At 40.8% G+C, this 25922-nt stretch overlaps 1 protein-coding gene across 1 annotated transcript in view; it reads right to left on the bottom strand.

Moving 5' to 3' along the window:
* LOC148031570 (uncharacterized) overlaps nt 1-25922 on the bottom strand; it is a 150181-nt gene that overhangs the window by 118693 nt on the left and 5566 nt on the right. Inside the window, exons 3-9 of the mRNA XM_087685126.1 lie at nt 7650-7944; nt 7447-7571; nt 5890-6069; nt 5564-5812; nt 5200-5452; nt 4956-5060; nt 4795-4867 (exon numbers count right to left, since the gene is read on the bottom strand). Of these exons, the coding sequence (XP_087541252.1) occupies nt 4795-4867; nt 4956-5060; nt 5200-5452; nt 5564-5812; nt 5890-6069; nt 7447-7571; nt 7650-7944 (1280 nt within the window). The remainder of the gene's footprint in view (nt 1-4794; nt 4868-4955; nt 5061-5199; nt 5453-5563; nt 5813-5889; nt 6070-7446; nt 7572-7649; nt 7945-25922) is intronic.

Here is a 25922-nt window from a genome sequence, read left to right on the forward strand (position 1 = left end):
TTAATCCTACCTTTTGGATTGACCATACTCCCACAACTTTCCAGCATAATATGAATGATTTATTTTATTCGTATCTTGGAAAGTGGATAGTTGTTTTCCTTGACAATATCCTTATTTATAGTAAGCCATTGGAGGAACATGTGAAACATTTGCATATCATCTTACGTCTCTTAAGATGAGAGAAATTGGTCGCAAAACTATCCACATGAGATTTTTTTCCCTCAAAACTATTACATCTTGGACATGTCATCTCAATTAATGGCATTTGGATTGATTTCGAAAAGGTTCGAGCAGTGGTTGATTAGCCTATTCTAGGGACCATAAGACAATTCTTAGATTTTACTAGAATTTTTCAAAAGTTCATAAGGGACTATGCTTATATTGTTAAACCCTTAACACGTTTGCTTAAGGATATTTGAAGCAAGAAAATTATTCCATTTGTAATGGATTACTTTTTAAACAAGGCAACATGTATTGCCCGATGAATAGGATATCTGCAAGAAAATTTTGTATAAGTGTCATTGATGCATTGAGCAATGGACATCCTGGAATACACTAACTTTTGGCCTTAGTTACTTGCTACTTTTACTAGCTGCATATTAAAACTATGATCGAGTCTTATGTGTGTGAGTGCCCACAATGCCAACTTAATAAAGCTAAACGGCATAGATAAGCGGGAATGTTACATCCTCTACAAATTCCCCATCAAAAGTAGAGTAGCCTTTCTATAGATTTTATAGTAGAATTACTCCGTACGAATCGAGGTCAAGACGCAATCTGGGTTATGGTCAACCAACAACCATGAAAAGCCACAACTTGGCTGGTCTCTTTATTGAACATCTTTATAGGCTTTATGGTTTTCCCAACAAGATAGTCAATGACACGGATCCTAAGTTTACTGGTCATTTCTCACAAACAATTTTCCAATCATTGGAGACTCGATTGTCCATGTTGTCTTTGGAGCATCCTGAAACCGATGGATAGACCAAAAGGAGAAATCAAACCATGAAGAATATGATGCGTGTGTGTCTCCCCTGGACAATCTGATTGGGAGTGCTATCCTTCTCAAATTGAGTTTGCTTATCACAGTGTTAAGCATTCAGCTCTACAGGTTATAGCTTGTTTCAAGTTCAGCACTAGGACAAAGCTTTTGGCCTTCAATCAAGTGCCTCAGGCGTATTAAGTCAAGGGAATTGATGGTATCCTGGCAATGGAACCATGAAACCAGCTTTCTCCTCGAAGAGGATGGTAATAACCTGATTAATCAATCCTTACAGCAAATAAATAAATCGCATAAACTAAAATGCACACTTTACCACTTTAATCTTGGACAATGGACAACCTATTGGTCCCCAAACTAGCGCCCCTTGTCGTGGTATTTTTTTATTTTCAATTGCAAATGGATGGAGTATTACTGAAATTCACCAAACTACTTCAGTAATCCAAGAGGCAATTGCAAATTGATGGAGTACAACTAAGATTCACTAATCTCCTCCGCTAATCCAAGTACCTCTTGTTGTCATAAATGACCAGCAAGCCTTCAAACCAATTTTTTCCTTGGTTTTCTCAAGAACTTGAGACATGTAACTCTCACAAAAACTCTGATTCTATGTGCATGGATGAGCTATTGACTCTTGTGAATTCAGATGTTTGTGGTTTCATGCCTTGTCAGTCATTGGGTAGTGCGAAGTACTTTGTTACATTCATAGATGATTATTCGCATGAGGTTTAGGCCTATCCTGTTAAGTAGTGCAATTTACAGCCAAGTTGTTGGCTGTCTTATTTATCTTTACAACACACGCCCTGACATTCAATATGCAATATCTTATATGAGCAGGTATATGCACAACCCACGGACCATACATTGGCAAGCTATTAAGCAAATCTTCAAATATTTGCAAGGTGCTCAATCACGTGTATTATTATTTCCCACCAAGAGGGAAGGCGAGACTTCCATCTACAGGCTTATAGTGATTCAAATTGGATTGGTGATGCAAACACTAGGCACTCTACTAGTGGACACTATTTCTTTTTGTGTCATTCATGCATTTCATGGCTAAGCAAGAAACAACCTACAGTGGCTACCTTGTCTTGTAAGGCTGAGTACAAGGTAGCCTTCACTGCAACAGTGGAATATGTATGCCTGCATAGATTGTTGACTAATCTACAAATTTCTTTGCAGGGTCCAACACCCATTCTTTTTTATAGTTAGAGTGCTATTGCAGTGGTACGAAATCTTGTGTTTCATGCTCGCACGAAATACATTGAGGTACATTACCATTATGTCAAAGAGAGATGCTATGCAAGAGAGATCATTTTGATGTATGTCTCTACACAAGAGAATGTTGCAAAAAATTTCACTAAAGCACTTCTTTCTAAGAAGTATGAGGCTTTTTGAAAGTCCTCCAACTTGCTACCCTTTGGTAATTGATCTTCTTGTACTTCTACCACATTGGCACTACAAGGGGATATTAGAATTTGCCAATTCTATGGACAGTGCTCAATGTTTTAGTTAATTGGTTTGTAGTGTGAATACGACTACATTAATAAGTTGTGTCATCACTTCTAAAGTTAGTTCTAGTGTTAAATTAACTCTAGTTGAGTTAGGGATAGATCTAACTTACTAAATACCTATCGTACTTTCATTCTACCATTCTAGCACTTACATCTTTTGAGTGTGGAACTACTGTCTCCTCTTACTCATTGTCGTGTTCACACACACTCTCTCTCTTCCTCCATTTCGAAGAAAGGAATCAGTATCCAATTGGACCCTCTAATTGAGACATTTCGGTCATTTGGCTAGAAAATCTTTATTCTTAAGCCATCCCTAATGAAACGAGGAGACTCAGATAGAAGGGAAGACTAGAAGTCATTCTATACATTAGGCAACTATGCCCTATTCTCCTTTAAGCAGAATGGGGGGACCATTAGTGTGGCTCTCCCGACCCTCAATCTCATGTGAGAATACTACCTTTTAGAGTGTCCAAAAGGGAAGCTCCTATGTCTAGCTTCTTTGTTTTTCTGTCTTGCATAGGGAGTGATTGTAGCCCATTTGGCCCATTTAACTAATCAAAGTGCATTACCATTAACCTCTAGGGACACGTATGTAAACTATCATCTATACATTCAAGGACAACTATGTTAAGGATGCATGTGGTTTTCTACTTGCCTACTAAGAAACAAACATGCATAAATCTCTTTGAGAGTACATAATTCATCATGGGGACGTGAAATTTTAAGATGCTTTAATCTTGCCGATAACATTTGATTAAGTTATTAATAAAATATGCAAGGTTTTTAGCATGTGTGATGCACATGGCAATTATTTCATGGTAATAGACCAAGGATCTCGAGGATACAGTAGTTGCCAAAGGAAAAAGTTGTAAACGTTGTAATAAGTTATGTTTGACAAGTACTAGATGGTAGCCAATGTCAAATTTTGACCTAGATTATATGATTGGCTACTAATGTCAGTGGTGACATTAGACTTAATGTCAATCTAAGGAGCAATAATTGCTTTATACTTGAAAGACCAATTGGCCTAACCAATTTAATTATTGGTTGGTAAAATTAATTTAATAAGTTGGATAATGCTGAAAAATGGGAGTAGAAGGTTGCCACTTGGCAAAACTTACCCATGCAAGTGGGGAAAACGTTTTTAGGGACTAGTAGAGTCTATTCCAGCCATCGTGAGAGAGAAGAAGACTGTTACAGAGCAAGGAGAGCCTGTTGATGTGATTTACAGCCACCAGGGATCAGACCTACAGCATGTGACAGCAATTTGGAGCCTTCCATGAGCAGTTGACAGCAGCCCAAGGTCCTTTTGGTGTAGGTGACAGCATACAGGAGAGGATAGTAGTCTTTCTGGTGGTCCTAACCTGCAGGTGACAGCTTGCATGGCTGTTTGAGCAGGGCAATAGCAAATTTTCAACATTTCTCACGATGAAACTTTGAAATTTCTCTCTACACCACACTCTCTCATCCCCCCACCTTCTCTCAAGTTAGTCAATCTCTATTGTAAACCCTAATTTATAGTAAAAATCAAGGTTTTGACAACCACCTCAGATGTGTGCTTAGAATTGAGGGCCTAGAACTTGAATTCTAGCAGCTGAAATTGAGGAATTTTAAGGAGATTCGAGAGGCCAGCCAACCAATATCAAATTTGGGGTTGAATTTGTCTTTCAAGGAGTAGGGTGAAGGCCAATCCCCAAGCAAACCAAGGGGAAAATTGGTTTAGAGGTTTTCTTATCAATTTTGACAGCAAAAGGCACTTGGATTAGTGGAGGAGATCAAAGGATCTCAGTTGTACTCCTTCCATTTTCAATATAAGATGAAGAAATATTGCAAGGGGCGCCAGTTTTGGGGCCAGCAAGCTATCCAATGTCCAAGATTGTATGGTTAAGTGTGCTACATTTTTAGTTTATGTGAATTTTATGCTTGCTGAAACCAGTGTTAAATCAGGTTATTTACCACCCTATCTGAGGAGGAAGGCTGGTTTCATAATTACCTGCTCCAATCTTAGATAGTTTCAGCTAGAAACAAACACTCCGAACTTCATTTCCTGTAATTTCTTTTTCAAGTTTGAAGGAGCTTAAGAGGGCTCCAGTGTTCTTTGAATAAGTTTTTATGGTATATCCATCAACAAGAAGAGCTACCCTTAAAACTAATGTTTATGCACAAATAACCAACATTCTGATGGCTATTGAAGCCCAATTGCAATGCTAAGAATGACAGTCAAACAGACAGATCCATAAATAACTAAGGAAATAATAAATCACCTCACTCATACATCACCTTTGCGTTGAGGAATCAACTTGTGAGAAAGCTTGGAAGAGCAATGACTGCTTGCTTTGGGGTATACCCAAACCTTCAAAACAACAATTTGTTAGTCACAAAGATGTTCATACAATAAAGATGAAATAAGCATCTAACTATAAGTAAGATTTACAAATAACCTGTATCTTTGACAGCAAAGAGAAGTTCTACTGTATCCTTCGTTTTCGACTTGGTAGATACAGTCACAACTATCTCTCCATGCCTTGTAAACTTGATGCCATTACCTGGTCAACCAGAAGGCCCATAGCCTTAGAATAGGATAAAGCTGCTAATCCTTGAATGCAATCTGTGTATTTTGTAGTACATCACCTATTAAATTCATAAATAGCTTTGAATTCAATCCTTTTATCTCTGATATCTCACCTATTAGGTTCACAAATATTTGAAGTAGCCTCCCTGGATCCCCCATAATCTGATCAGGTACATCAGCATCAAAACTACAACAAAGTTCGAGCCCATTTTTTAAAGCACGTGCAGCCAGTACAGACACAGCATGCTCTAGCTGTTCAAACAACGAGAACTGTATCTCCTCCATCTCCAGCTTGCCTGCCTCTATCTTGCTAAAATCCAAAATATCTGTGATGAGTCGTAAGAGATGCTGCGCTGCAAAACGCACCTGACCACAATGTTGTGACTTAGATACAATAGTACAACAAAGCACATGATGAAATTATATAACAAAGATCGCTGTTTCAGGCAAAACAAACACATAGCTTTGTTTCATTACATAGTCAAGATGTTCCTGCTGCTGAGGAGTTATTTGTGTATCTAAACAAATCTCTGTAAAGTTGATGATAGCATTCAGGGGGGTCCGTATTTCATGTGACATGTTAGCAAGAAACTCTGATTTTGATCTGTTTGCTGCTAAAGCAGCATCTTTTGCTTTCTCCAGCTCTAATTCTATCCTTCTTCGTTCTTCAATTTCCTTGGCAAGGCCATCATTAGCACGAGCCAGATCTGATGTCCTTTCTCTGACCTGTGCCAACCAAAGTTTTTCTTAGCCTCAAATGCCAAATTTCTAAACTCAAATTTCAGTTGTAATTTAGTCACAACCTTGTGTTCAAGAATATTGTGATGATTTGCGATTTGCTGTGCCATGCTATCAAAAGTATCCATCAGATCAGATATTTCATCTTGAAATATAGGTCGGCCATGTTTAACCCTTGTTCTCATATCACCTTGACCAAGAGCTGCTGCAGCCCTTCCAAGTTCAATTATTGGAGATGTAAATATCTGCACAAAGTAAGTTGCAGCAGTCTCCAAAATGCCTTATTCCATAAGGTAATCAACAATGAAAACCATGTATGATCAATGCATCATACATGTGAAAGAACAGGGCTTCACAAAGAATCAGAAGAATTAGAACAAGCAATTCCAGTGTTGTTTAAACATTCTTATAGACTGGCAGGTTATTAAAAACTTGAAGAGTAGAACATGTCTTTCAGAGGCAAAAGGAAACATGAGCTCCCCTAATTGTTCACCCATTGCTACTCAGATGGACAAACAGAATGCCTTGCATGGAATTTAATAATTCCTTTTTGAGCTAGGTACATGCAAATAACCTTCATTTTTTCTTGCAATACAAAGGAGGATCTGACATCAATCATGGATGCTTTGGCATTGACTGGCGAGGAAATTGGCTTTCTCTCTCAGCACAATGGAAAGCAAGAACATACATAACAAGCTGACGTTTGGTAGGAGCCCTGCCTGTTGATAGCTTGCTGTTAGAACAGTACATTGCTCCCTCAGCCTACAAAAGATGCTTGCATCTATTTGTGAAACAATCTTTCATATGTTTTGCTATTACCCTTTGGCACTACCAACATCCATTTCGACAGCCGTTCCTTCTTTTTTTTTCAAATCAATAAGCTATGAGCTGGTAAGAGGGAGGCTAGAGGCCCATTTGCACGTGCATCGATATGGCGAAGAGAAATATCTATTGATGAACACCTCTAAAAAATCTTTGCGAGGTAAGGTCACAAAATAATCCCTATATAGGGCTTCAATGATACAATAAAGATATTAAAGGATAAATCTGATAAAAGGGCCGAGTGAACAACCAATCAGGTAGTCTGTAGTGCCAAATCACATCAATCTCTCTTCTTGGCATGGACCAGACATTCGCATTGTGAACCATCTCCTCTATCCATAATCATCTTTCTTCTTGGATGCTACCTTTCCATGTTTCACATATTCTCAGAGCTCCATCTTCCCTCTCCCTTTGACTCGTGATCTCAAAAATCTTGATATCATGCAGAATAAAGTTTCAATAATTACTTCCAAGTCTCCAATAACGGTCACGCTCCATCAGTTGAGGATCTTCATAACATTTAGCTTGATATTTTTCATGACTACCTCTAAGTTGAGTCTCTGGTCACACTACCATGGATTGATCATGATTGTCGTATAGATTTATAGTGCTCTCACCACCCAAGAAAAAAAGATCTGTGAATGTGGTAAAGAGTACTATTATCAACAAAAATAGTAAATTTTCCTTTTACCTCTAATTTTCTTGTAGCAGTTGAATATTGCCAAAGAGCTACAAAGACTCCTTTCTACAGGTTAAAATTACCAAAGCAAGCTCCAAGTTAGGCTCAGAAAACTACCTACCTGAGCTAAACTGAGAGATGCCAACACACCCACAAAAAGAAGAACAGCAATGGTAATCACTATCACAAAACGCACACTGCGGACTGGAGCGTATGCCTCACCTACCTCCAACTTTGCCAATAAACCTGCATACAGAAAACAGTGAGTCTTTCCATTCCAAGTAGAGGTACCAAAATTACAAAATAGTGCAAATAAATACATACCCCAACTCAGAAATTCAACAGGTCTGTATGCAGCAATAACCTTGACACCATTATAATCCTTTTGCTGCATAATTCCACTTTCCCCATTGATGGCTTTTGTCAATGCAGAACCATATGGGACTGTAGTGACATTTGGGCTGTTTAGAGGTGGAAACAGGAGACGCACATCCTTTGTCCCATTTGGGACACCTACCATCAATTCACCAGTACTTTGAAGCCCAGTGCTATCATACACCAATCCTGCTAATTTGGTAGCATTGACCAAGGCCATTAGTACCCCAGCCAGCAGATTCCCCTGTGGAGTTGGAAACAGCCGTGAGTCAAAGATGAGAATTCCAAGCTCAGCTATTACGAACCCTGAACTGTAGAAAATGGTTCAGTATCCTAGATATGAAAATTCTGATGACAATCATCAGTGAGAATACTCGCAAAGATTATCATGTAACACTGAACTCGTTCTATCTGAATTGTGTCTATCTGGACGCTTGAAAAAATACTATTTAGTTATACCTCATCTGAACAACTCAAGTAAATATTACACCATAAATAAAAAAAGAAAAGTATAAATGAATTGCCCTGAGTAATTGACAAACCGTGATTGGGCACTGTGCCCTATATAGACTCTAACCCTAATGTGCAATAGAAATGGATCCAGAGTTGGGGATTCTATTGGAGATGCAAATTACTCATAAATCTTGCATCACTAGCAAGAGGATTCTGATATGTTCCATTTAATTAAGAACATTCCATATTCTGTCATGATGCTGTGATAATGTTTATGTGGCATGATGTCATGGCAATGCTGGCATGGCATCACAGCTTGCTGACATGGCATCTAATCAGGGAAGTAGCTTCCAAATCTTTAGACTCTCAAATAAATTTTATCTTTACTTTTTAAAGATTAAAAAGTTGAAGCTGTGTTCTGCTTTTTTTTTTTTTTTTTGGTGACAGAGAAAAGCCCACACTACACATCTGGCAAAATAGAGCACATTTAAACCATTCATGGAGACTGATTCTCCATGGAGTTGGTTGGCTGCTCTGTCGTGGTTTGTTGACAGCAGAATTGCAGTCATGTGGCTAATCCTACTGTCATGCGCAAGTATCACAGGAAAAATGGCAGAGGCTGGTTGCATGCTGGCAGTAGTAGATCACATTGCAAGAGATAATGGACTGCACATTAGCTAGAACTAAAAAAAGTGCTAGTTTGCATGTTTGTACTCACATTTCAGGGTGGTGTAGGGATTGAGGATTGCTCATAAAGGGTGCAAGTGCATGTTGCTGTACATTAGGAATGCAAATATTATTGATTCTAGAGTAAAGATAAAAGAAATACCACAAAGGGCAAAGGTTTTAAGCCAATCTATTGTCGGCATCGAGAGGTAGCATGATATTATGGCTGCCAAGTACTGTGCAAAAGCAATGTAGCTCCAGCTCCTGTGCATGGTGTTTTGGATGTGCTTGTACACTTGTTGAAAGAGTCTTTTCCATACAGATTCCAAATCCACAGCATCCAGGTTATTTTGGTGCAGGCTTTGTCTTTCAGGCCATGGTTGGAGGGTGCCCTCATTGAGATGCGCCACAGGCAAGCATGGGCATGCAAGGATTTTTGGCACCAAATTGCAATGTAGGATGTAGGGAGGTATACATGCATGCATATACGAAGGTATGCAGCCACAGCCCAAAAAGCATACAAGGATGTATGGGAATCTAGGAGCTGGTAATAGGGGTGAAACACCCCCTAACACCCAACTTGCACATAAGACACAACAAGCCATACCACGGCAAAGCACATAAGGGAATGGGCATTAGACTCACCTCCTAGGCATACAACCAAATGAAATCACCCTCCAGCCTAGGAGCTCTGGCAACGTACTAGGTCACGACCACATCCTAAGAGCTAGCATCCCATACCAGCAGACCACACTATCCCGATGTATGGATGCCTTGGCCTGCATACCCAAATGTCAAAAATAGTGATCCCACAATGATGTGCACAACAAGATCTTGAATCCTATAAATAGTACTCAGTTCCTCTAAACCTAGTGCATTTGCAATATGTCACTTTAATGACAACTGTGATAGATGTTGAACCGAAAATTCATTACCCTTTGCTTAGCTCTTTAAAACAGCCCCAAAATAGTAAATTACCAAAAGTTTCATTTAACAAAGAGCAATTCTAGAGAGTTTCTATGTCCCACATTCAAACCACTAATTTGGGGGGATTCTTCCACATCTATAAATAGACAAGCTGCCTACCATTCAGCCCTATCCTTGTCTTGCAAGTTTCAGCCATCAGCTCTCTTCCACTAGCTATCCAGTCCCCCAAGATCTCTACTACGTGGTCTACAGCTATCGCTCAACCTCCCATTGCTGCCAATGATCAGCTTCCATCCTCTACATCAAGTCATTTTTGTGTTTTTAACACTTTTCTTCATTAGCTTTTGCTCTGACTAGTGGTTACAACACTCGAGATTCGGTCTCTAATGGATGACACATCAATACCTCCCTCATCCCGCTCCCATGAGAGCAACCGATTGTTAGACAAATCTACCCTTGAGCATCTTGTACATTCTTTCCTTCATTTGCAACATTGATTCATTCATTTCAAAGTTCTCTTTCTTCTCTGTTTGTAGCATATCTTCACATGGTCTCAGAGTCGGTGCTCTTTTAAAGAGTATCTTGCAAAGATTGTGGAGACTTAGTTTTGTGCAAGGCACAGGAACGACACATAACTGATTCATAATGTCTCAGATACCTTGTTCTCGGGATTCCACGATGTCTATCACGAGGATATGAAATTGTGAGATGCTTTAATCTTGCTTATAAGATTTGATTAAATTATTAATCAAATGTGCAAGGTTGTTTAGCATATGTTGCACATGGAAGTTATTTCATGGTCACAGGCCAAGAACCCCAAGGATGTGGCATCAAAGCCAAAAGTTGTGATAAGTTATGTCAACTGGGTTTTGATGGTCAATTGGTATCGGATGTGACCCAAGGATAGTGGTTTGACCAATAAGTGTTAGTGGTGACACTAGAAACTAGCATTAATTAATTAATTAATGCTACTCAAAGGGTCAATAGAGGTTGGGGACCACTTCATGTGGCAAATGGCCTAGCCAATTAAATTATAGATGGGTACATTTAATTTTGGGTAGGATCAAAAGAGCTGAATTTAATTTTCAAAACTATTTAATTCTAAAAAAATAATTAAATGGCTGGATAATGCTAGAAAATGGGTTTAGAAGTCTGCCACTTGGTTAAAATGCCCATGCAAGACTAAAAAACGGCTTTAGAGGCTAGAGAAATGCATTTACTACATTCAGCCTGCAAGAGAGAGAGAGAAGATGCTACTAATCTGATCTACAACCATTGGAAGACCTTCTGAGGTAGGCATGGGCAAGAGAAGACCAATCAGTAGAAGGCGAAAGCAATTTTGAGGCTTCCTAGAGCTGGCGATAGCAGCTAATGGTTGGCAGCAGCAAATTCTAACATCACTGGCAATAGGCAACAGCTCCTAGGCAATATTTGATTGGCTATAGCCAATCTGAAGGCCTTTCTCGTGAAGAATTCTTAAATTTCTCTCTTCTAGTATTCTCTCACCTTCTCCAGCTTGTGCTCACTCAATCTCAGCATTTTTCAGCCTTTTGGATCAGATTTCAGTCAAATTTGGTGAACAACAGAGAGATCTCTGTTGTAAATGCAGAAATTAGGGTTTGACAACCACCTCGGGACCCATGCCAATTGGTGAAGGCATTGTACACTGAATTCAATACCTAAAATTTGTGTAATGGTCAAGAAATTCAGATGATAGTCCATTCATTGTAATTTGGGGTAGCATTTGGCCAGTTGGAGGTCTCATTTGTGCAAGTCTTGGATAAAAAATCAAGGGGCAATTATCCCGAATTGATTGCTCATTGTTGCTACAGCAATAGAGGCCTTTGGAACAGCAAAGGAGATTGTGAATCTCAACTTGTACCCATTCCATTAGCAATCAAGTTAAAGAAATACTAAAAGGGGCACCAGTTTTGGGGCCAACAGGGTGTCCAATGTCCAAGGTTATCAAGGTAATTTGTGTATTTTAAGTTATGCTCATTTGCTGATTGCTGTAATTTAGCGCTTAATCAAGGAATCACTATCCTTTTTAAGAAGAAAGGCTAGTTTTATGGTTCCATCGCAAAGATACCATCAATCCTTTGATTTGGTGGGCCCGAGGCACCTAATTGCAAGCCAAAGCTTTGTGTTGGTGCTGATTTTTTATCTTAGCTCAGAAATTACAACAATATGTCTTCATACAATGAGATGCAATCAAGTAGTGATGATACCTCTCAGTATGAACATTCGCATAAGAATAAAGAAAATACAATGATTCATCTTGGACAAGGCTCAGACCATGGATAGCAAGCTGAAAATGTTGTTTTTGGGCAAGATGCAAGGCTTTCAGGGCATTGATGACCAGAAAATTGAAGAGGAATTTGATGACTAGTTTAAGAATCAGATGAGGACACTAGCAAATCTCTTTGTTGAATTGGCAAAGGATCCTTAGTTTACTTGATTTTTTAATGCTCTGAAGAAGGACAGCAAACCTGCAAGGGCAAGAAGAAGAAGAAGACATCTTCTACACCTTCGAGACAGCAAGGTGCACCGAAAGGTAATGCCAAAGCCTGCATTTGAAGCTCCCAAAGATGCAAATGAAACAAAACAATTGGTACCTACATGGCAAGGAATGCAAATTCAAGGTTGTCATGGAAGTGCCAATCCAATGGATTTTGGATAGTCCGGGCATACATGTTATTATGGGGCAGCTAGGATACTTTGGTGGAAGCATGATTTTTCATGTTATGGTTGGACATGGACCGCATGCGTGAATGTATCGCACAAATCCCTATGATATATAGTAGCCAATGCATGGTATGCAAGGCCCAATGTATTCAGGTATAGCTGAAAATGTACAAAACCCTATGTATGGCAGCATTGGTTTGATGCTTGGGACACAAAATAGCATGTTTGTTAATACATCTGCACACCTAAATGCTTATGGGGCTTAAAGAATGAGTGCTGGTCATGCAAATGCTCCGTTTAGTGTTGGTTTTGATGTAAATTCAATAAATGCACCCTTTTTGCAGCAACCAGTGTATGATAACTTGACACCCAAAGGGGCAGCAAAAGACTATGATGAGGGTGGAAAAGAAGTGAAGTTTGAGTCCTTTAGCAGTGCACAAGATAGGCTGAAATTTTTAGACTTTCATTCAACAGTTTGATATAAGCTATTCAGGGGGGGGGGGGTGGACTTCACCAAGTCCTCGAAGATTTGAAAGGCAGCCACTTTCTTGAAAGGGAATGCATTGCAGTGGTAGTCCACTCTTCCTATGCAAGGTAGAGTACTATCAACGTGGGTACAATTCAAGAAAATGCTTGCATCGAATTGGTTGACAAGTACCTTTGAGAGGGACATCATGACAGCTTGGAATAAGCTAGATGCTAAGGAATGCAAAAATTTGGAGCAATATAATGAGAAGTTTTGGGATGCATTATTGCCTACCACTTCTTCTCGCCTAGTATCCCTTCATGAGAATGGAAAAGTATCTTTATGGGCTGCCTAAAGGAATCAAGGATTTTTGCATTAAATCCACCATATCTAGTATGTCTCAGCTCATTGACTGTTGCTATAGCCGATGCTTTATTGCATGGGAAGGATTCAAGCTTCCTAGAGAGTGGGGAGAAGCCAAATAAAAAGTGATTTAAGGTAGAGAAAAGGGAAAAATCTGAAAATCGACCTGAAAAGAGGCCAAAACAACAAAAAAAGGGCTAAAAAACGTTTGGCACAACATAGGGAATTGATGGCTACAAATAAATGTTCCACTTGTGAGCAAAAGAATCACATTGCAAGGGACTGTCCCAATAGGTAACAAGCTGGAAAATCAAAAAATCAAGGAGATTCTAAAGGAAAGAAATCCAAAACATCAATAGGAATGGTGTACGATGTTGTTAGTGATCAGTCCAATGATGATGCTACTGAGTTCTGCAAAGCATGGAGAAAAATTAGAAACTAGCATGCATTGATATTCTTTGATTATGGTGCGCGAGCTAACTTCATCTCTATTGACATAGCAGCCATCTAGGCATCAGAGAGGATGAGATAGGACCCATGGGGAAAGTTGAAATGGGATATAAAGGCCATGTAGAGCCTATCACACCCCTCATTGGAAAGATTTGATTGCATATGTAGGGATATGTGGACAACAAAGAGTTCTTCATTGCTTCACTTGAGGGTTGCGATGTATTGTTTGATATGCCATGGTGTCACCATATGCATGCTGTGATTGATTCTCGTGCAAAAGAGATCACTATTCAGCATAAGAGAAGGACACTCACACTTGATGTAAAGTTGAAAGGTGAATCTATCCCATTGTATCTGCAGTTGTCATTTCTAAAGTAATGAAAAATCAAATATTGAGATACTTAGATTTTACAAAGAATAAAGATGATAGTGGTAATGTTAGGAACATGTCCAAGTTAGAGAAGGATTGCATGTCATTTCTGAAAATGTATATCAATTGCTTCTCTCACTCACTTCTAGGGCAACTATTGCTTGAAAGGCCAAAAGATCATGGCATAGATTTTATCCCTGGAAATAGCCCACCTAATAAGCTACCCTACAAAGTACAGTGCAGCCCAACAAAAGGATATTATGAGCCAAGTGAATGAGTTATTAGAAAAAGGATTAATTCAGCCCAGCTCATCTTCTTTTTGTTCTCCAATGCCTTTGGTGTAGAAAAAGGATGGTTCATGGTTATGTGCATTGATTATCGTGCTTTGAACCAAATCACAATAAAAAATCGCTTTCCAATTCCTCGGATCGATAATGTTATGGATAGATTGTAGGGGGCAGCCATGTTCAGTTGTATAGATTTGAAAGGTATGTATCATCATATACGCATTAGACTGGAAGATGTGCCCAACACAGTGCTCGGGACATCTTTTGGATTGTATGAGTTTCTTGTTATGCCTTTTGGACTTATAAATGCGCCTACCACTTTTAATCGAATGATGGATCGCATCTTTAGGCCACAAGAGAGGATTTGTGGGCATTTTCTTTGAGTGCCCTTTTGTCTACCTAGGGAAGAGGATGAATGAACAGGTTATATCTTGCATATTTGCTGGACATGATTGTCTATTTAAAGAATGAGATAGAGCATAGAAGACACTCAACATTGTATTCAATGAATTGCACGAGCATAGGCTGATTATCAATGACAACAAAAATGAATTCTTTTTGCATGAAATTCACTTTTTGGATTTTATTGTATCACCTAATGGTATTCGCATGGACCCTGCAAATTCAATGGCTGGCTAGTCCTCCACCTAAATTTAGCTGAATTTCACCTTTAGCCCTGAAAAATCCAAGTCTTGGAGCTTCCAATTTCTAGCACACTTCCCGAAGTTACTGCTAAACCCTAATTTCTACTGTAAATTAGGGTTTATAATAAAGAAATTTGCAATTGCAATTTTTCAGCCTCCAAGGGTCCAAATGCTGAGATCTTCGGAGCAAGGTTGTAACATGGTTGGGAGATGAGAGAGAAAGCTGTAGAGAGAGAAAATTTAGAGTTTTTTCGTGAAGAATGACTGAAAATCAATCAAATGCAGCTCTTGCCTTGCCACAACAGCATTAAATGCTGTCGCCTACAACTAAGACATCTAAATTAACTATCGCCTTGTACCTGGATGCAATCACCTAGCTGTGGAGGGTTCGAATCTGCAATCGCCTCCTCAAAACTCACTCGTGGCTAGCTGCAATGGCTGAAAATAAGCTGGTCATGGCTGCTCACAACTCTCCCACATTTGCTACAGCAAGAATGATCTCGTTTTTCCTCTTCTTCAGACTTTTACCAGCCTGTATGGGCAAGTTTGCCAAGTGGCAGCCTTTTCAAATGGTTTTTCCAATATAATATATCAATAAATATTAATTTTCAGTCTTTAATTACTAAAAAGTAATCTAATAATTATTTCAATTCCCAAAAAAATAACATGACTGGCCAATAATTAAATCGGCTAGGCATCTTCCACTCCCGAGTCTCTTTGTGCCATCTTTGACCATTAGATCGGTGTTAGGTACCATTAAACGCCACATCTCTAGTGTCACCAATTGACACTTATGGCCAAATGAATGACCTAGGTCAATAATTGACACCAGATACCTTCAAGTACCTGTGCAACATAACTTACAGCAACTTTTGCCTTGACATCTCGTGATTTTCTCAAGTCTCGAGCTCGTAAATTTACTCTAACTCCAATTGCACCTCACATGTGCAAAATTTACTTAATCGTGATTAAAAATTAATCCACATGTTAAGTGAGGTTTCAAAAATACATGTCCTCATGACACATGTACTTCAAAGATAACAAGAAAAGCAAAAGAGGACAGCTAATCGCCACAAATATGCTTTGCAATTTGCAGAAGGCGATTATATATTGCTACATTTTGAAAAGGCAAGGATAAAAAGGATAAAAGGAAGAGAAAGATTGTATCCGAAGTCAAGTATGAGATACTACGGGCCCTTCTAGGTGTTAGAGAAGATCAGTGATGTGGCATATTGACTAAAACTACCTCCACATTGGCAGATGAACAATGCCTTTCATGTCAGCTTGTTGAGACCTTTTCATGGTGATGTGCTAGAGGATATGTTTGCTAAAATTCAGCCTGAGGTTGAGAAGATAGATGAGATTTTGGTACCCGAGCTGATTTTGGCACATAAGGAAAGAAAGGTCAAAGGTAAAGTTTCTAGGAGAACCTTGGTGAAATTTCAAAATTATTCACTAATGGATATCAGATGGATAGAAGAGGGTGACTTGGCAAACCATCCTCAATTGTTGCAGCTTACCAAGATGCCTTTCAATTAGAGCTGACTTTAGCTCAGGCTCCGTTAGGTTCAGCAAAGCAAGGGTCCGGAATATTACCTAATGCTCAAGGGGGAGATAGCACTTCCACTTCTCCACTTGTAGACAACTCTCGTATGTATTCAGCATGCATCCAAGGTACTATACTGACAGTATGTTTGGCATGAGATCACTACTTAGTGTACTGATCACTATGAGATGTATGCAGATGAGTATGAGTTTCACCCATGCACTAGAACTATACTTTTACATCAATTTATGATCAGTTTGGCATGAGCTTTTGTCTCAATTTTGAGACAAACATTCTGATCAGTTTCAGCTCAGTTTTTGGTCAGTTTGAGAACCATGTATGGTCACTTTTGGGATCATTTTTGCATCAATTTTTGCATTGATTGCTCATCAGTTTTTGCAATGAGTTTGTGACCAGTTGGGCATCTCATTTACAAAAGTTTGTGATCAATTCTCAGATCAAAAAATGATTCGTTTATGCTCATGTTTCAATGGTTTATGGCTGGTTCCATGGACAGCAGCATGTTAGTAAATGCCACTAATAGTTTCAGCCATGATTTATGCTGAATTAGTGCTTTTCTATGCTTGATATTCAGAACAGTTGAGAAACCTAAGCTATGGAAGTATCCAATGGGTGTCTAGCAACAGTTCTAGATTATTTATGCTAACTGGAAATTTTCAGCAAGGTTTAGGGGCATGTAGCATGGTTGAACAACAATGCACAATGTTATAACTGTGATGCCTTATGGAAATACAAGTGCAATATACTTCTCCTTTGGCATAATGTAGTGCAATCGAGGACGATTGTTGGAATTTCAAGGGGGAGATCTGTCACAAGGATGTGAAATTTTGAGATTTTTTAATCTTGTTGATAATATTTTTCCTTTTTTCAAGAAAAGAAAATTCTATTCATAACACCTCGGAGAAAGCCCCCTAAGGTTAATACAAAGTACAAGAAACTTTGTGAAGAGTAACTAAGTACATCAAAGATACAATGGTTGTGTACACAACCAGTCTAATGGGCTAAAGTGCCAGACTATCTGAGGGGAAGTATGAAAGGTGTCTGAATCCCAAATCCGCAGGAAAGCCTCTCTTTTCTTTCTCATCCTCTCAGAGCTGCCCTGCAACGTCTCCCATCTCCCACGGAGAGTGTAGACTATCTCTATCCAAATCCTCAATAAAGACTCCCCAATGGTGGGTATATCCTGAAGATCAATGACCTGGCTATATCTCGCAGTCCATATGTACCAAGCTATAATACTGGAAATCAGCTCCCATCTATGACAATGTCCCTGAGTCCACTGTGCCTGAGTAGTCCAGGGTAGGGATCCTGCTCAAATGCTGTCCAATGATGAGATAAAAAAATGCTCCCCTGAGTGTCCTCATAGCTGCATGCTGGACCTCTGTCTTTGACTCAAGCTACAGCCCCCCATGTCGCCACCATGGACTCCGTTGTACCATGGAATACTATCCTAAGAGCTCTCCTCCAAATCTCTTGGGCTCTCGGACAGTCCCATAGGCAATGTCTCTGTGTCTCCTCTGGCTCACCACCTTGCGCACATGCCACTAGGTCCCTGGCATATCCAAGCCAAGTGCCAACTGCTAAACTCCTATGGGCTAGAAGCCATAGAAAGAGAGAGATCTTCTTGGGCCTAGAGCTATCATGTAGGCGCCTCCAAAAGTCATATAGGAACTCATCTGAAACTCCCTCACTATGCCAATGAGGGGTGGCTGCAAGCTGTACTCTAATCTTGCTCATCTGTATCCTCCGTCCCAATCTAGTAGTGTAGCCAAAGAAGGGGATGTTAGATGGCCTATCAAGGAAGGAATCCCTTCACACCCACTCTCTAGGATCCCACTGAAGTCTCTCTAGAGGCCTGCTCCGATATGCCCAATATCTCCATCCATCTATAAGACAAGTGTTTGGGTCTGGGTCTATGTGCCATTTCCTTTCAAAGTGTGCCACTACTCTGATTCTCTACCTGGAGCAGCCACTAAGTGCTGTAAGGTCAAGGTACTCTCACTTGAGGCGGCCATTCTCCTCAACTATGAAAGTGAATGTCAGTCTTTGCTAGATGCAATGACTGTTAGAAGGATATCCCCTCTAGAGAAAAGACCAATCCAAGTCTGAGAGGAAGCTATTTCAGTTTGCCAATCTGGTGGAACCCCTTCCATCACGGACTCAATCATAGCCATGGCTCCCCTAAGACCATGTAATCTCTGCCTTTGGGTCTCGTGTGGTAACTCCTGAAATGCAAACCACTCCCCCACTGATGTAGCGACCTGTAAAAAGAATCTCCCCCATGATAAGTGTGTTTGCTGCCCAATGGTGTGGCCTGACTTTGATCTCAAATAATGATTAAAGAGAAGAGGCTATCTCCTCTTCTCTTCAATAGTAGTCGGGGGGAGTTGGTGGAGCCCTCAAGATACAGATCTCCAAGCTCTAATAATGGCCACTGCAAATCTGACCTGAAAGCTTCTCCCTAAATCTCTGGTATGCTAATCTCCTGAAATATCCAGTGAATGTTGGGCTGCCATGGTCCTCCATGTGTAGGTATCAAGTCCTCTAGTCTCCCCATCAGAAGTTTCTTCCAGGGCTCCTCAACTGGAAGTAGACCCCTAACAATGAGCTTGACCAATAAGGCTTTGCTTTGACTATTTGGGTCAATGATCCCCAATCCTCCTCTAGATCTAGGCTGTATGATGGCATCCCAAGCCACCTTTGCTCTAGCTGGACTCCCATCTCCTCCTGACCAAATGAAGTTCCTGATGAGGCATTTCACCTGGCCGACACACGACCTAGAGAATGCCCAACATGAAGTGATGTACCACATGGTCGCCAGAAGAACTTGGTTGGCAACCACTACTCTTCCTGCCAATGAGAGTCTCATCGAGCTTCAATACAAAAGCTTATGTCTGATGCTCAAAAGGAGGGGTGCCAACTGCTACTCTGAGGTAATGTTAACTGCCATGAAGACTTTGCTTCAATGAATCCAAGGCATGAGTATCCCTGCCAGCAATCAACATGTCATCAACATACAAAACCAAGATAATCAAGCTGCCATTTACTGCCTTCTTGGTGTACAAGCAGTGATCCACTTGACTTATGAAAGCCTTGGGACTGGATGAATGTATCAAACTTATGATACCATTCTCTTGGTGCTTGTTTCAGCCCATACAAACTCCTTTTGAGTTTACATACCATTTTTTCTTTCCCTTGTTCAACAAACCCTTCAAGCTGTTGCATATATATGTCTTCATGCAGACCACCATGTAAAAACACAGTCTTTATATCTATCTATATGAGCTCCATATCTTCAACTGCAACCAAGCCCAAAATGGTTCTCAATGTAGTCATCTTGACTACAGGAGAGAAAATCTCATCAAAGTCAATTCCATGCTCTTGCTTGTACCCCTTTGCAACCAATCTTGCTTTGTACTTGGGTGAGGAACCAGAAGTGACATTCATCTTGTAAACCCATTTGCATAAAAGGGTTTTCTGTCCTTTAGGCAATTGCACCAAGTCCCAAGTGCCATTTTTTTCAAGAGATTCCATCTCTGACAGCATGGCTTTATACCATTTCTTGACGTCTAGTCTGTCCATTGCTTCCTTGAAGTAAGATGGTTCACCACAGTCTGTCAACATGACATAATCAACCACATTAATTGCACCAGGAACAAATCTATAGGTTGTCTAGTAGCCCTAGACAATCTCCTAACCCAATGGTCATTGTTTGCTGGCTGTTCCTGCAAATTTCCATTTTCAGCATGCTGTCATGGCATTTCAGCCTGCAAATCAGCATTAACAGCTTGCTGTCCTGGCTGTTCCTGCACATGTAATGGCTCATTTTCATGGGCAATAGCTGGCTGATCATTTCCAGCATCATTTCCTGCAATTACAGGTTCATTTACAGCAGGTATTTGCTGCTGTACAGCGGGCACATTTTGCTGTCCAAAAGGTATTTCTTCTCGGAATACAACCCTACGGATCTCCTCAGTCTTTTCAGGCAGTTTGTGCATGCGATCTTCCCGGAAAATAACATCATTACTGCGTACTACTTTCCTTTTCTCGGGATCCCACAATTTATACCCCATTTCACCCTCGTCACCATATCCTAGGAAAATGCATTTACAGGACTTTGGCTCAAGTTTGCTGCATTTTTCTTTACGAATGTGCACCAAAGCCTCGCAGCCAAACACTTTCAAATGATCATATGAAGGTGGCTTGCCCAACCACGCTTCTTGGGGAACTCCCCCCCCCCCCCCCCAAAGACTTGTTTGGTGACCAATTAATCAAGTGAACGGCTATCATAACAGCCTCTGCCCAAAAACCATGGGGTAATGCAATATGCGACAGCATCGTATGGACCTTATCCTGTATGGTCCGATTCATACACTTTGCAACTCCATTTTGGGGTGGATTATGAGGGGCAGTGAGCTCTCTCTTTATCCCTTTGCTGTCACAAAATGCCTAAAAGGCCTTAGACACATATTCCCTACCATTGTCAAAGCGAAGACACTTGAGTGTCTTATCGGTCTGATTTTCAGCCAATGCCAAGAATTTTTTAAATTTGTCAAGCACTTCATCCTTGCTACGAATAGGGTAAACCCATACCTTTCGTGTAGCATCATCGACAAAGGTGACAAAATATTTCTTTCCCCCTAAAGATAATCCTGGCATTTGACATACATCTGAATGTACTAACTCTAGAGGAGAAGATTTCAAAAAAAGAAACTTTTTGTGAGACGTCTGTGCATGTTTGCCATAAACGCAATGATCACAATGCTCAAAATCAGCATAACGAAGACAAGGCAAGTAACCCAAACGAGAAAGCACTTTCATTCCTGTTTGACTCATGTGTCCCAACCAGCCGTGCCACAAAGAAACGCTTGGCTGCTCGGTCACGGCAACAACATGGTCACGCATACTAGATAAATGAAGTGGATACAAAGTATCACTCTTGCAACCTCTGGCAATAACCCTAGATCCCTTACAGATCTTCCATTTTCCATCACCAAAGGTGGTATGAAAACCATCATTATCTAGCTACCCTGTGCTAATCAAGCTCTTCTTGAGCTAAGGTACATGCCGTACATGCTAAAGTGCAAAGACAGAGCCATACTGAAACTGTAACTGCACATTGCCAATACGTGCAATCTCACACACATAGTTGTCCCCAAGATGGACAACACCATGTCGACCCCCTGTATAGGCAGAAAACCACTCACGATGAGGAGTGACATGAAAGGAAGCACCTGAATCAAGAATCCAGGTATACATGTCATCATCTGTATCTGCAAGTAAAGCATGTGCACCAAAGTGTGAAGAGACAAAGAGTACATCACTTCCACTGTCACTATCATGAGTGACTACATTCACCTCTTCAATTTTTACACTGCTCTTCTTAGGCTGATTGTCCTTCTTCTCTTCCTTGCTATCATCTGTCTTCTTTCCTTTTCCTTTCTCTTTCTTCCATTTGAAGTAGTCGTGTTTAAAGTGACCCTTCTTTCCACAATGATGGCATTCAACATCTTTGCCACGTGATTTACTGTGACCCTTGCCATCATATTTGCCCTTTTGCTGTGATCTGCCCCTAGTATGCAAAGCACTGGAAGACTTACTGGATGCATTGTTCTACCGATTCATCTCTTCCATAAGTAGAGCACTCTCTACATCAACATACAAAAGGATTACATTAGAATTGCTCATAGCAGTCCTGAATGTATCCCAACTCTCTGGTAGAGTGCAAAGCAAGAAAGTAGCCTTAAATTCCTCATCAATCATGAACTTCAAGGCAACCAACTGGCTGAAAATGGAGTTAAAATCACTCAAGTGAGTAGACATTGTTGTACCTTCTTTCATGCGCAAATCCATAAGATTTTTCAGCCAATACACTTTGCTTGCAGCACTCTTTTGTGCATACAGTTCTTCCATTCTAGTCCATATAGCATATGCAGAATCCAAACCTTCAATGTTGAACAGCAAGGCATCAGAAATCAATAGCTCTATGGTTGAGCGTACAAGCTCATTCAACTCATCCCAATCATCCTGATCCATGTCCACGGACTTTCCCCCTTTGGTTTTGATCGGCTTTGAGTACTGCTTTTGCCAAACTGCAAAATTGTGTGCGCCTTCAAGCTTCTTTATGTGCATCAGATTACTGCTGTCATTGCTGCCAGCCATGATTTTCAGCTCAAATGTGACCAAAAACCAATAAATGCAGGCCCAAACTGTCAGCCGAGTGACCAAGGTACAAACAAGTACCAGTCAGCAATAAATGACCATGCAGAAGTACAGATTTCAGATCTGTAATTAAATTTTCAGAAGCGCAAAACCAAGTGCTACAGCATTATCCAACTGATTACAGCTGTTCCAAGGGCATGTGCATCACATTACATGAGAAATCCCAAAATTTCAGCTGCAATTTCTGTTGTACATGTACCCACGGGCATAAAATTTAAAACGAACGGTCAAAAGCCCCAAAATTTTGTGCTCAAAGTGTCAAACACACATTTGCATTTCCTCTGTCATGCATAGGACTATCCAATTGTGCCAAAATAAAGCAATTTCAGTAAAACCCCCAAATTTTACCAAGTGTTGATGTTCAAATTGCGTGGAATTCAACCTACATGTACATAAAATGACCAAATGCTGCACAAATTTTGCCCAAACTGCAAAAGCCCCAAATTGCACGAGGTCCAATGTGCATCAATGTCAAGAAATTGGGTAAATTTCAACCCAATTTGTGCATGTACATGAAAAGCCCCAAATGTCGGGGACAAAATGTCACAAATTCCTGCAATTTCTGAGACAAATTTGCTTGTCCTCCACCAAATTTTCCAAATCTGGAAAACGCCCCAAATTTCTGGGCCAAATATTGAGAAATTTCACTCAGATGAGCAAAATTTCAACAATTTTGGCGAAATCCCCAATTCAAATGCGCACAATGTCTGCAATCCCGAAGCAAATGCCTCAATTTTTCACGAACAGTGCTCAGTCTGGCGAAGCCCCAACTTTCTGGGCCAAAATTGCACAAATTTGATATTTTGTGCTTGCACACGCGAACCCCGGCTAAAGGAAGGAGTTTGAGAAAATGAATTAAAAAAAAAAAAGGTTTCGGATGACGGGTCCATTGATCCGTCAGGCCTGTCTCCCGTCCTCCTCGTAGCACGCTCGCTCACTGGTCCCGTCACCATCGTGCGCTCGTCCCACTGGTCCAAGCGCCTGTTGCAGGTCAATTGCAGCCTGCCACACGACGGTTGCTGCCCACTACCCTGTTCGACCATGGTGCGTGTCGCCTATCACCTGCTAGCCGCCACGAGCCTTGTAACACAGCTGAAGCCTGGCCCTCGCACACTCTCCATAGCCTGTCTGCTTTCTGCGGCTCACAACTGTGATTCCCCTGCTCGCCTTTGAGCTGTCTCTTGCCAGCTCTTGTCTTCTACCTCAACCTGACGATTGTCTGCAGCACCTTACGTTCTAAGCCAGTTTGTAGGAATCGATTAGGCACGAAGATCGAGGCAGACTGTCGTATGCACAACAAGAGACAGAGAGAGTGCGAAAGAGCAGAGTGGAGAGTGAGCACATTTTTTAGTACAATGACGAGTGTACCACTTTAGGTTTTTAGATAGATATATATATATATATGAAAGTACAATGTGCTAAGGGTGTGTTCACACCCGTGCACATATAAAAGGCATGATGGCCCTTTATTGCCAACAAAGGGGAAAGACAAAGTATAGAAAAAGTCCTCTTATCGCAGCATTATGCCTGCGAAATCCAGTGTGAAAATCGAGGAGATAAATGTCATGCATACTGATGACTCCAATGAGGAGTACATACTTGCAACTAGTTCTTGTGATGCTACATCGTTGACCAATGTTCACACTATGTATGCGCAGTGCTGGCTTTTGGATTCTGGTACTTCATTTCATGTTACACCATGCCGTGAGTAGTTCCACTCCTACCGCACTGTCTCTGGTTCAGTTCGCTTGGGTGATGACACGTCACTTGCTATTGTTGGCATTGGGGATGTACGGTTGCAGTTCTCTACTGGCAGTACTTTTCTGTTACACGATGTACATCATGTACCTGTACTTACACGTAGTCTTATGCCTACAGGGCAGCTTGATGATGTTGGGTTTCATGTTTCATTTGGAAATTCTGCCTAGAAGATCACCCGTGGCAGACTTGCACTTGCTAGAGGGGCCAAAGCTGGCAGCCTCTATCCTCTTGTAATGATGGGTCCTCTGCTGACCATGTTTTGTCAGTGAGTTCCATCCCACATGTATCTCTTTGGCATGCCCGTTTGGGCCATATGTCCTTGAAGGGAATGAAAATACTTTCTCGTTTGCAGTACTTACCGCCCCTTGACTACACATGTTTTGATTCATGTGAGCATTGTCTTTATAGCAGACAGACTAGGAATACACATAAGAAGTCTGGTAGGACACGCATGAGGGAGCCCCTGGCATTGGTACATTCGGATGTCTGTGGGCCCATGCCCTGTCAGTCTATGGGTGGTGCAAAGTATTTTGTGCCGTTCATTGACAATTTTTCCCGTAAAGTCTGGGCTTACTCCATTAAGCTTAAGTTCGATGTCTTGGCTATATTTCAGAGATAGCTGGCATTTGTTGAAAACCAGACTGGGCATAGGCTAAAATGCCTTAGGACTGACAATAGGGGAAGAATATGTGTCACGTGCTTTTGAGCAACTATGTGACGAGAGGGGTATTAAGCGTCAATTGACCACTCCCTATACCCCATCCCAGAATGGTTTGGCTGAGCAAATGAATAGAACCATCCAAGAGCGTGTACGCAGTATGCTTAGCCATGTAGGCTTACCACAAAGCTTTTGGGATGAGATAGACAATACAGCTGTGCATGTCATAAATAGATCACCTTCTAGTGGTTTGGATTTCCAAGTTTCAGAAGAGGTATGGATTGGGAAACCTCCGTCTTATGTGCATCTACATGTCTTTGGATGTGAGGCATTCTGCCATATGCCCAAAGACAAGCATACTTAGTTGGATCCTAAGAGTGTCAAATGCATTTTCCTTGGCTATGGGGATGCAAGTGAGATGGGTTACCGCCTCTGAAATCCACAAGCATGGAAAGTCATCCGCAGCCATGATGTAGTCTTCCATGAAGACAAGATGCATAGGCACCCTGAGAAGGTGGTAGAGATACACAAGGTTATATTCCAGAAGGAGCCACGTGCTCCTGCATAGCCAGTTGAATAGCCTGCAGCAGCAATTGGTACACATGGCCAGGGTGTTGGACTGGCCGCAGAGCCTGCCGTGAGACGGTCAACTAGAGATAGACGTCCACCTGATAGATTTGAGCCTTCGATGTATTATGTCTTG

This window comes from Lygodium microphyllum, chromosome 9 (genome assembly GCF_053477565.2).
Source record: "Lygodium microphyllum isolate KBCC chromosome 9, Lygodium_microphyllum_v1.1.10, whole genome shotgun sequence".
Lineage (NCBI taxonomy): Eukaryota > Viridiplantae > Streptophyta > Polypodiopsida > Schizaeales > Lygodiaceae > Lygodium > Lygodium microphyllum.